General features: G+C 39.8%; 1 protein-coding gene across 1 annotated transcript; it reads right to left on the bottom strand.

Annotated features, from left to right (window-relative positions):
* Positions 1-10,553: 10,553 nt before the first annotated feature.
* LOC125479609 lies at positions 10,554-12,647 on the bottom strand (the record flags this gene model as incomplete). Its single annotated transcript, XM_048589137.1, has 2 exons — positions 10,554-11,261; positions 12,156-12,647. Coding segments are annotated over 2 exons (1,200 nt in total), but the record flags the coding sequence as incomplete, so codon positions are not given.
* Positions 12,648-13,287: the final 640 nt, after the last annotated feature.

The following is a 13,287-nucleotide window of genomic DNA, read 5'->3' as shown; positions in this document are numbered from 1 at the left end:
ATCATGACAATCATATATATATGTACATGCTCATCTGCTGCACCTCGGTGTTAGTACTCCACCCAGGGCCAAGACAAGTCCGTCACATGTATGTTCAGATCCGCAGCATTCACTTGCCTTAGATCCAAGTTAGGTGCCAGTCTTGTCATACAAATTGCATTAGGTAATTCCCACTCGTATGTGACGCGCGTCGGCGCCAGTTTTCACGTGATCATAGTACTAGAGCATATTGATTACACCCAGTCCTGGTGTATAGGTTACATTATGCAACTCCGACTCGTGTGCTAGCATAAATTGATGAGCCATTTATTATACTTGTTTATCACATGATTATATTACTGTGGCATTTGATATATCATGACTTGGCATATTTCTGGTTATAATGCTATTGTATTATTGTTTACATACTTACGTAGTATGTTTTAAGGAAACTATACTTGTTTTACAGTATATTCGAAAATAAAGGTTTTCTTACAAGCATTGTTTTTCTGACCCACTCAAATTTGTTTTTTCGCCCTTCCAAGACCTAGATAGCTGCACTCTTTGTGGCGTTCGAGGAACTTTCGGCAGTTCAGATCTTGTCCTCTTTTAGACAAATGAACTTATCCACTATTGTGTAATAAGTGTACTTTAGTTACTTTGACTACTCTACTGTAGTTTTACTGTCTATTATACTCTAAATAATTGTAGTGGGTTCTTCCCATGATTGCGCACTCTTTCACTATTGAATTTTAATTAGTTCTAGTTTAGCTTTAATTTATTCATTTTTTCTCATCACTTACCCTTATGGTTACGTCACTTCACGGTGACGACCAGCATGTGTTGACCGTCCTAGGTCGGGGTGTGTCAGTTTGGTATCAGAGCCACTCTGTCGTGTGGTGCGAGTATGCCGGCGAGGACATCGGGTTCCTAAGGGGGGTAGATTGTAACATTCCACATCGACCAACAGAGAGAGGGTGATGTGCCTTATATGTACATGCCCACCTCCATATAGCATGAGGCCTTATGTGAACTTACTGGCGAGAGCAATCCTAGGATAGGTAACCCACTGGGAAGTTCTTGTGTGAGTTCCCAAAAACAAAACCGTGAGGAAATAGTAAGCCTAAAATAGACAATATCGTGCTACGGCAGAGTTGAGACTGGGATATGACAATATTGTCCGCTCTGGGCTCTGGGCTTACTATTCGCTCACTGTTTTGTTTCTGGGAACTCACACGAAAACTTCCCAGTGGGTCACCCATCCTAGGATTGGTCTTGCCCAAACTCACTTAACTTCTGAGTTGCGATGGAACCATTTGGTCACATATCATTTTTCCGACCAACCTCGACCACGACTGGACTCTTATTAGGTATAGACTTATTCTCTATATTCCTAACTTCAAAATGGTTTTTGAATCACTAAGTTTTTTACTATGAAAGTTGGGAAGAAATTCCTAGATTTCTGGGAAAAGTTGATCGTGGCCATTGGCCACTTTCAAACCAAATTCCTGGACAACACATACCACATTTGAACTTTCTATGAATATGAATCGATTCATTACATTCCTAGCTTTAATTTGGTCTTTGTAGAATTGTTTTTGGTTGAGAATCAAGCTTGTTAGAAGCTTTGAAATTTAGAACTTCAACCTGCAAAATGCAGGAACTCGTGAAGAAAGCGAGTATAAGTGTACTCGCAGGTGTGAGGTCTCACATGGGTCCTCAGTGTGTGCAGAGTGTGGCTAAAAATGCAGCCACTATTGGCAGTACATTTGACATTCGATTGATCTTCTGTCGATTTGTGGAGATTCGTGACGTCGAGTAGATTGATTTAGTACATTCAAACCTTATGTTTGGGCAATCTATGGAGGTTTTATTTAAGTTTTCATTTATGTGTTATTAAACTAAGTTAATTAGTAATTTCACATATAGAGGAAACATATCCCAAGTTTGTTTTTATATTTATACATAGTTATAGTTTCCATAAATGCGTATTTATTCCATTATTACTCTTATATTGCCAAGTATCGTTGTTGTTAATTGTGATAAATGCTGTTTTATGGTTGGGATATTACTGTCATGACATTCATACATATTTTTACATGTTCATCTGCTGCACCTCGGTGTTAATACTTTGCCCAGGGCCAAGGCCAGTCCTTCACGTGTATCTTCACATCCGTACCATTCGTTTGCCTTAGATCCAAGTTAGGTGTAAGTCCTGTCGTACAGATTGCATTAGGCAATTCTAACTCGTCTGTGACCGCGCATCAGCGCCAGTCTTCACGTGATCGTAGTACTAGAGCATATTGATTACACCCAATCCTATTGTACAGGTTGCATTATGCAACTCCGACTCGTGTGGTAGCATAGATTAATGAGCAAATGATTATATTTGATTATCACATGATTATATTACTGTGGCATTTGATATATCATGACTTGGCATATTTCTGGTTATATTGCTGTTGTACTATTGTTACACACTTACATTGTATGTTTTAAGGATTTATACTTGTTTTACGATGAGGGGTTAGTATGTTCGAAAATAAAGGTTTTCTTACAAATGTTGTTTTGCTGACCCACTCAACTTTGTTTTTCGCCCCTTCAGGTTTAGTAGCTATGCTTATGTGTAAAAAAGGATTCTGGAAAATCTCAGGAGATGGTTATCACTAGTGGTATAACCCTCATCCTATTTACTATATTGTCTTATGCTCTGACATCACGTAGGAAAAAGGTGCAATCCCGCACACTCTTTTGTTTAGGCACTTTTAGGTTTAAATTTATTCACATCTCAATCTACGTAGCAAGATATTGTCCGTTTTAGGCCATGCCCTCACAGATTTGTTCTTGGGTTTCGGCACAAAAACTTCGCAGGGGGTCACCCATCCTAGGACTATTCTTGGCCAAACTTGCTTCACTTAGGAGTTCTTATGGGATCTGAAGCCAGTGAGTTTCGAAAACGAGTCTTGCAATCAGAGGTGAGCATGTACATATAAGGCATAGATGATCCTTTCCCCTGGGTGATGTGGGACACTATAGCCCACCCACTTTAGGGGCCCGACATCATCATCGGCACACTTCCGACCAAGGAGTGGCTTTGATACCAAATTGTCACATCCCAGTTCGAGTAGCAAGATATTGTCCTCTTTGGGCCCTGCCCTTGCGGATTTGTTCTTGGGTTTCGGCATGATAACTTCCTAGGGGGTCACCCATCCTAGGACTGCTCTTGCCCAAACTCGCTTAACTTCGAAGTTCTTATGGGATCCGGAGCCAGTGAGTTCCCAAAACGCGTCCTGCAATGGGAGGTGAGCATGTACATATAAGTGATGCGAACTAAGTAAGCACACAAATTAAACCCTCTTTTTGTCAATTGTAGTATAAGTATAAGTAGGGATCGTTCTAAACCGGGGATTAGGAGGGATTACTAAATCACTTGGAAACTGACTCAAAAATGTAAAACAAACATTAAAACACTAAAACAAATCAAAAGACTCAAAGAATACAAAACACTTATAAACACAAACTAAGACACTTTCTAACTAAATTGGACACTAAAGTAAAGGGGGATTGAGATTTTGACGAAAATAAATTAAATGCACAAATTGTAATTTAAAGGTAGAATTTAAATATGAATGTGATGAAATATGGAATGAATGCTAGCTAAGGGGTTCTTCTCCACACATGTTATACTTGCATACAAGATTGATTCTCAATTGGTCTTTCGATAAATTATGAAACTCAACACTCCGGATTAATTAGGTCCGCTTAAATTAACCGTCAAGTTTTCCTTAAGTTAATGAATTGGATGGGTTTGCGCAACGCAATTCACAACATTCTCCAAAAGTCCTTTACGTGAACAGCACAATAAAGATACAATCAAAGATCATTAAGTATTATGAAAACTATAAGTGTTGACGAGGCATTCGTTACTATGATGAGCATGAAACTCGTGCCAAGAATTCATTTAACGCGATTGTTTATAAGCAACCTCCACTACTTGTGAATATAAGTTCATAACGATTAGGTGAAAATCACTTATATTCTAGCGTCATATTTATGCATGAAAATTAAGCGCGCATTCTTAATAAACATTCATAAATAAGTTATCAATCAAACGGTTAAACAAATTGAATCCACAACTTATGAAATTCCAACGAAAGTTAATCAATTCATATTGCAAATATAAACATAGTTTCGAATCACCCCCTAGCTAAAGGGGGATTAGTTCCTCATACCTTTGAAATCAAAGAAACACCTAAACATTCCAACAACTCAAAACTTGAATTGTATGAACGTTTAAGCACTCTTCTCTTCCATAAAACAAAGAGAATTAAAATGAAACTTTGAAATCAAAGAAACACCTAAACATTCCAACAACTCAAACTTGAATTGTATGAACGTTTAGGCACTCTTCTCTTCCTCGTTGTTGTAGCACAAGGTTTAAGGATAGGTTGGTTGATGGGATGGAAGTGTGGAATGGAGTGGAAATGGAGAAAATGGAGAAGGGGAAGTGTTTGTGTATTACAATGGAAAAATGAGATGATTTGGTGAATGGAATGAATGGGTATTTATAGGAAGAGAATGGGTGTTAATGGATGTTTGTTTAAGGTATTTGGTGGATGGAAAAAGGTGTGGATGGTGGGAATTATGGTGGATGGATGGTTTAGTGGATGTAATTTAGGGTTTATTTAGGTGAATGTGGATGCATGGTTTAGTGGATGTAAAGGATAATGGGATGGTGTGGAATTAAAAGCTAAAAAAAATGGGATAATGGGCATTTAAGTGTGAATGGAATGGTGGGATGCACTAATGGAAATTATGGAATGGAATGGTGGGATGCACTAATGGAAATTATGGAATGGAATGGTGGGATGCACTAATTAGGAGGAAGAATTAGGGTGAAGGGTTTAATGCATGGATTTGGGCCAATTAGGGTGAAGGGTTTAATGCATGGATTTGGGCCTAAAATGCCTCCCCTTGCATGGCAAGGGAAAGGACTTGGGCTAAAGCCCATGGCAATGGCTCTAAAATGGGCTAAGGTTAGGGTTTAGGTCATCTAAAAGCCCAAAGCCAAGAATAGAAACTCACGACAATGGAAACCTCCAAGAATAGAAACTTCCAACTTTAGAAACTTTGGTTACCAATTCCGACTTCCTTGCTCTTCACTTTCATTTCTTCATTTCTTAAGCTCCTTTGACCTTCAACCTCGTTCATTCCTCGTGCTCCATTTGCATACACCACATTCCAGCTCAGTTTTGCTCCAAAAGCTCCCAATTTCATGTAATATGTCCTTTAAACCTGAAAACACATGAAAGTAGCTTAAAAGACTACTTTAACGAATAAAACATAACAAAAATGCATAAGAACTAGCTAACTAAGGCGCATAAATATGCTCCTATCAAATTCCCCCACACTTAGCTTTTGCTAGTCCTCGAGCAAAACAAACAAAAGAAAGAAAACAAAACGAAACAAACTAACCAAAACCAAAAACTAAACCTTCCAACGTTCGCCTCAGGGATTTCCAATGAAACATGACATGTCAAAATTCATTACTCACATGACTTTTAGTCTTCCTTTCCCTCAAGCACATACTTAATCATAGTCACCATTCACTAGTTCGCATTTAATCAATTAAAACATATTTTGAATGTAGTAACATGCCTTAGAGAATTCCCTCAATTCCTCACTCGTTATGCACTCAATTTTCACTCAAATTTTCTGACTACACACTCTACACTAGTTATATGTGAGAAGATTGATGTAAACATGAAAGACTAGTACTCACATACGTTATACAAGGAAAGCAATTTCGGGAGTAATTAGACGTGTATGGATATGATCTCATGAATGGGATGCTACTACTTAGATGCGAGAACCAGTGACACCATATGCTCATACCAAATTCAAACTCCACATTTGAAATGCACAATACTCAAGATAGAAGTCAAGGGTTGTAACGGGGCTTGGGGTTTTGGCTAACAAGGGAAGGTAAGGAATAACAAACGTTCTTTAAGCAATAATAAGTAAAGTAATGAAATTAAGACCTAGAATTCCCTTAGAATGCAGAAATCAACTTTTAAACAAATAGGGGAGATTCAAACAACTCTTAGGGCCTAATTCATTGTTTTGGGCCCTTACTTCAACAACCAATACTTTTCAACTATTTTCAACTCTTTTTCCATTTTTTTCTTTTCTTTTTTTTTTTTTTTTTTTTTTTTTACCGTGCCTATGGCACAAAAACTCACATGAATACACTTTCCCCCACACTTATTTTCTGCACACATTAATCAAAGGGAATTCATTCATGCTTACTATGCTTCAAGAACAAGGGTACGGATGGTCCTAATCTAGGTTAGGTGAAGATAATGTGGGTTAACAAAGAAAGTAGGCTACACAAGGCTCAACGGGGTTAAATCCTATAAAACAAATGAAAAGGGAAATATGGCAATTTGGCTATGGTGTTCACTACACAACTTCATCTTGAATACGTGTTATGCAAATCAATGACATGCTTTGAATGAAATGGGCATGAGTTCTAGCATTTGGAACTAAGTGATGAAACGCCTTCTAAGTAGCAACCAATCAAAGAATAATGAGATCATGCAACGACTTTAGAAAACAAAGAATGCACAGATTTTAACTCTCCAAATAAACGTTTAAGCTCAAGTCTCACAGGGATGTAGTGTTAGTTTGAGCTCATTCCTTCAAGCATGTTATAAAAACTAATTTTTTTCTTTGTGATTGCATGTGAATTCGTGAACTATAACTACAACCAAGCATAAACCAAAGAGTATATCAAACGTCCATCCATGTTTGTAACTTTCTTTAACCATCATGCAATTAAAAACCAAATCCTCATCATTGCGTTGGAAGGTGACCTACGACACAAACACACAAAAACAACTTTAAAACAACTCTTTTTGGGTTTTTCAAAACAATTTTTCAAATTTTTATGGGATTTTCGAATTTTTAAGTCAAAACACACTAAAACAGTTTAAAAACATTTTAAAACAGCAAGGAACAACACTTGAAATTATGGGTGATAAAATCCAACAAATTTTGCATCAACATACTTAGTTACCCCCCCACACTTAAATCAAACATTGTCCTCAATGTTTTAAGCTTAAAACACACCAAACAAAAGAAAACATATAAAACAGCAACTAAACATACTAAACATGGCAGAATGTATCTATCAAAGAGAAGAGTTTTAGAGATGCAAATCTGGTTATGGAGTGTAAATTCCATCTTCTCCTTGGTGATTGCAGTGAGGCTTCATCTTTCTGCCATTTTTTTTTTTTTTTTTTTTTTAAACACTCGGAAATTAATAAACAAGCTTTATTCACTGTATTGGGTTGCCTCCCAAGTAGCGCTTTCTTTTACGTCTTGCAGCCGGACGAAGAATCCATTTACTCCAAATTGGAGCCTACGGTACCCAAGGGGGTGTCATCCACGGTGTGCTCCACAAAGTTCTCATAATAGGCCTTCAAACGATGCCCGTTCACCTTAAACTCTTGACCTGTTTTGAAGCTACGAACTTGGACTGCACCATGAGGAAAAACGTTAGTAATAACAAAGGGTCCAATCCAACGTGAACGTAACTTACCCGGAAATAGACGAAGACGAGAATTAAACAACAACACTTTCTGTCCAACAGAGAAGGACTTGGTGCGAATCATCTTATCATGAAAGGCCTTCGTCTTTTCCTTGTAAAGGCGAGCATTCTCATAAGCTTCATTCCGTATCTCCTCAAGTTCATTCAATTGAAGCTTACGATGAATTCCCGCTGCATCCACATCCATGTTGAACTTCCTCACGGCCCAATGAGCCTTGTGCTCCAACTCCACAGGTAAGTGACATGGCTTGCCATAAACAAGCCGAAAGGGGGACATTCCTATGGGTGTTTTGTAGGCGGTCCTATAAGCCCACAATGCATCTTCTAGCCTTAAGCTCCAATCTTTTCTTGTTGGACCCACTGTCTTCTCAAGAATCTGTTTTATCTCCTGATTCGACACCTCGGCTTGCCCGCTTGTTTGAGGATGATAGGGTGTGGACACCCTATGTGTAACGTTGTACTTCTTGAGCAAGGCCTCAATTGTACGATTACAGAAATGTGAGCCTCCATCACTTATAAGAGCTCGAGGCATTCCGAACCTAGCAAAAATGTTAGACTTCACAAAATCTGCAACTACCTTGGAATCGTTAGTACGGGTGGCTTTTGCTTCCACCCATTTGGAAACATAATCCACCGCCAACAAGATATAGAGAAAACCATGTGATGAAGGAAAAGGACCCATAAAATCAATGCCCCACACATCAAATATTTCAACAGAAAGTATAGGGGTTTGTGGCATTTGATCCTTAGCATTTATATTACCCATTCTTTGACACCGATCACATGTAAGGCAAAACGTCCTAGCATCCCTAAAGATGGTTGGCCAATAAAACCCACATTCTAAGACTTTAAGGGCAGTGCGTTGGGTGCCAAAATGTCCCCCACATGCATATGAATGACAAAATGTTAAAATAGATTGAAACTCAGATTCATTCACACAACGTCGGACAATCTGATCGGGACAAAATTTCCAAAGGTATGGGTCATCCCAAACATAAAACCTAGCATCCTTTCTAAGCTTATCACATTGATTCCTATTAAGTGTGCTAGGGGTATGTTTAGACACCAAAAAGTTCACCAAATCTGCGTACCAAGGCTCACTTACCTGGATAGACATTAATTGTTCATCGGGAAAGGTTTCAGAAATTGGCATTGCTTCCTCATGCACCATTCAGCTTAGGTGGTCAGCCACCACATTCTCCACGCCCTTCTTATCCCGAATCTCAATGTCAAACTCTTGTAGAAGCAACATCCATCGAATCAATCTAGGCTTGGCCTCCTTTTTCGTGAGCAAATATTTGAGAGCTGTATGATCAGTAAAAATAACAACTTTAGTACCAAGTAAGTAAGATCGGAACTTATCTAATGCAAAAACCACAGCAAGTAATTCTTTCTCAGTGGTTGAATAATTTAATTGAGCATCATTTAGTGTCCTAGAAGCATAATAGATAACGTGGGGTTGCTTGTTCTTTCGCTGTCCCAAAACAGCACCAATGGCATAGTCCGACGCATCACACATTAACTCGAATGGAAGGCTCCAATCTGGAGGTGTGATAATAGGAGCCGAAGTGAGAGCTTCCTTCAAGTGCTTGAATGCCGTGGAGCATGCTTCATCAAACTTGAAAACCACCTCTTTTTGAAGCAACCGGCATAGTGGCTGTGCAATCTTGGAGAAATCCTTAATGAAACGCCTATAAAAACCTGCGTGGCCAAGAAACGAACGAACCTCTCTAACCGAAGTTGGAGAGGGTAAGTGGCGAACAAGGTCTACCTTAGATTTATCTACTTCAATGCCTTTTTCAGAAATGATATGGCCTAGAACAATACCTTGCTTAACCATGAAGTGGCATTTTTCCCAATTAAGTACAAGATTCGTTTCAACACAACGTTTCAAGATTAAAGTCAGATTATTCAAGCAATGATCAAATGAATTGCCAAACACGCTAAAATCATCCATGAATATCTCAATAATCTTCTCCACATAATCAGAGAATATACTCACCATGCATCGTTGAAACGTCGCCGGAGCATTGCACAAACCAAATGGCATGCGTCTATATGCAAAAGTGCCAAAGGGGCACGTAAATGTTGTCTTCTCTTGGTCCTCCGGAGCGATCACAATCTGGTTATATCCGGAATATCCATCAAGAAAGCAATAAAATTCATAACCGGCTAACCTTTTCAACATTTGGTCGAGGAATGGTAATGGAAAGTGATCCTTCCTTGTCATGGCATTTAACTTCCTGTAATCAATGCAAACACGCCAACCAGTCACAACACGAGTGGGGACAAGCTCTTGTTCTTCATTCTTCACCACTGTGATGCCAGACTTCTTTGGAACAACCTGCACAGGTGACACCCAACGACTATCAGAAATAGGATATATAACACCACAATCAAGTAATTTTATAACCTCCTTTTTCACTACTTCCATCATAGGTGGATTAAGGCGACGTTGAGCTTCACGAGATGGCTTGGCTTCCTCCTCCAAAAGGATGCGATGCATGCACGTGGTGGGACTAATGCCTTTGATATCCTCCAAAGTCCATCCAATGGCAGATTTGTGCTCTTTTAACACCCTTATCAACTTGTCTTCTTCTTGAGCCGTGAGTAAGTTTGAAATGATGACGGGTAGCGTTTGATCTTGGCCCAAGAACACATACTTCAAGTGACTAGGTAATGGCTTTAACTCAAGTGTAGGTGGCTGCTCAGTTGATGGAAGTAACTTGTTAGTCAAAACCGAATCTAAAAGTGAGATTGGAGACTTACCAGAGTGGAAGGGCAATGACTCGAGGGCAGCGACCATTTCAAGTACTTCATCACAAGGGGGCACGGCAATATGGTCAGATTGCATGCCGTGGGTTGCCAAGACTCCCTCACACTTATTTCTTGTTCCTATGCCGTGGACTAAGGCTACCTCAAGTGCATCTTCGTTCATTTGATCCAAATGCACCTGTGCCAAAGAATCAACAATATCAATAGCAAAACAAGAATGGTCCTCAATTGGATGTTTAATGGTTTCAGAAAGATTAAAATGAATAATGTCCCCATCAAACTCCATGGTCAATGTTCCCGTATACACATCAATCTTTGTTCTTGCTGTTTTCATGAAGGGACGGCCTAGCAAGATTGGCAATGATGGAGCATGGCTTGAATCCTCCATGTCTAAAACATAGAAATCTGCGGGGATAATAAGGTGATTGACCTGCACTAAAACATCCTCAAGGACTCCCTTGGGATAAGCGTTAGAACGATCGGCCAATTGAATTATAACGCCATCTTGTTTTAACTCACCAAGGTTCATTGATGCATAAATGGAATAAGGCATGACATTTATGGATGCACCTAAATCAAGCATGGCATGTTCAAAACGATTATGTCCAATCAAACAAGGAATCGTGAAACTACCGGGGTCTTTGCACTTGGTAGGTAGTTTACGTTGCAAAACAGCGGACACATTCTCGCTTACCTTCACTACCTCTTTGTTTGCCCTTCTTCTCTTTGTATTGCATAGGTCCTTGAGGAATTTAGCATACTTTGGAACCTGTTTGATTGCATCGAGAAGTGGTATGTTCACTTGCACCTTCCGGAACGTTTCAAGAATGTCCTTCTCGCTTTCTTCCTTTTTTTCTTGCATGAACCTGCGAGGAAAAGGTACATTGGGCAGATTAGGACGTGAAGTACATGAATTTGAACTTAAATTACCTGATTTGGCCGAGTTAGGGTGATTGGGGGCCTGCGGCATTGGGTTTTTCACTCTTTCCGTGGGTGAGCTAGACACTTCCTTAGGTTGTGTCGTCTCTTCATCTACTTCCTGGGCAGATTTGGGATTGTTTGGCTCGGTCCCAACTTCTTTTCCACCCCTTAGGGTGATGGCCTTGGCGGATTCGAATCCTCCCTTTGGATTGACTGTGGTTGAGCTAGGAAGCTTTCCTTTATCTCTAATCTGTCCAAGGAACTCAGAAATCTGCCCTATTTGTTTCTTCATATCCATCATCTCCTTCTCGTTATTTTCTATCCGGTTGTTTTGATTTTGCAACCCCTGCGAAATAGAGGTTAGTAATTGCATCGCTTGATTACTTTCCAAGGACGTACCTGAATGAGATGATGTCAAAGGTTGTTGGGATTGTTGGGGTGCATACGGCTTGGAATAAAAACCAAGGGGGTTTGGCCTAAATCCGCTTTGTTGTTGACCTTGTTGGGGATCTCGCCATTTGAAATTCGGATGATCACGCCAACCGGGATTGTAAGTATTAGAAAACGGATCACCACGTGATTGGTATTGGTTGCCATATCCCACGGCATTGAGTGTCTCCCACCCTCCATTCTCGATCAATTGTGGGCACGTGTCCGTAGGGTGTCCTTGCATGGAGCATACTCCACAAGAAGCTACGGTTTTGACTTTTGGACCTTCCACCACCTGAGAAAGCAACGTAGTAAGGTTAGCCATTTGATTTTGAAGTTCGGTTATGGCACTTACCTCATTGACTTGGTGTTGCCGTGGGGGGTCTCTTTGTCCAAGTCCTTCATATTGTTGTGCATTTAGAGCACGGTTTGCAATTAGGGTCTTGGCTGCCATAGGAGTTTTATCCACCAATGCACCTCCCGCCGAAGCATCGAGCATTTGCCTTTCAATGGGAAGAAGGCCCTCATAGAAGTATTGAAGAAGAAGCTCCTCCTTCATTTGATGTTGAGGACATGATGCAACAAGGGCTTTAAAACGCTCATAGTATGCCGGAAAAGATTCTCCTTGACTTTGTTGGATTCCGCTAATTTTCTTCCTCAAGAGAATGACTCTTGAAGTAGGGAAAAACTTCTCCAAGAACGCTCTCTTCATGCTTTCCCAAGAAGTCACTGTCCCGGGTGCCAATTCATAAAGCCAATCCTTAGCCTTTTCCACAAGAGAGAATGGAAAAGCTTTCATCTTCAAAATATTCCCATCAACATTAATGGGTGTCATGCTTGAGCATACAACTTCAAACTCCTTCAAATGCTTGTTTGGATCTTCCATGGACAGCCCATGGTACTTAGGAATATGATGCAGCAAGCTTGACTTCAATTCGAACTCATCGGTCTTGCCTAGAGCCGCCCTAGGATATTGAATACATAGGGGTGCGGCATTGTCCAATCCCGAAGCGGAAAGTTCTTTGATTGTTCGGTTGTCTGCTGCCATGTCTACTTCACCCTCTGTTCTCCTGGGTTTCTCTTCTTCAGATTCAGCAACGGACTCGGAGCTTTCACTTGATTCGCTAGGTTCTGGGTTCTTTCTCTTTCGTCTCAATTCTCGCTCGAAATCGGCATCAAAGACCGAGATAGGTTCACGAATCGGATGAGAACTCCGAGTCATAAACTAGTACCTAAAACAAGAAACAAAACAAGATTAAGAATCTAGAATAAAATAAAAACAAAAGAAAATACAACAATCCAAGAGATTAGCAAAGTTGCTAATCCCCGGCAACGGCGCCAAAATTTGATGCGAACTAAGTAAGCACACAAATTAAACCCTCTTTTTGTCAATTGTAGTATAAGTATAAGTAGGGATCGTTCTAAACCGGGGATTAGGAGGGATTACTAAATCACTTGGAAACTGACTCAAAAATGTAAAACAAACATTAAAACACTAAAACAAATCAAAAGACTCAAAGAATACAAAACACTTATAAACACAAACTAAGACACTTTCTAACTAAATTGGA

The sequence above is a fragment of a genome, unplaced genomic scaffold (assembly GCF_019419815.1).
Source record: "Pyrus x bretschneideri cultivar Hongxiangsu unplaced genomic scaffold, Pyrus_bretschneideri_v1 Contig3, whole genome shotgun sequence".
In the NCBI taxonomy this organism is placed as follows: domain Eukaryota; kingdom Viridiplantae; phylum Streptophyta; class Magnoliopsida; order Rosales; family Rosaceae; genus Pyrus; species Pyrus x bretschneideri.
Note: the sequence above shows the minus strand (reverse complement) of the source record. Positions and strands in the feature narration are given on the sequence as shown.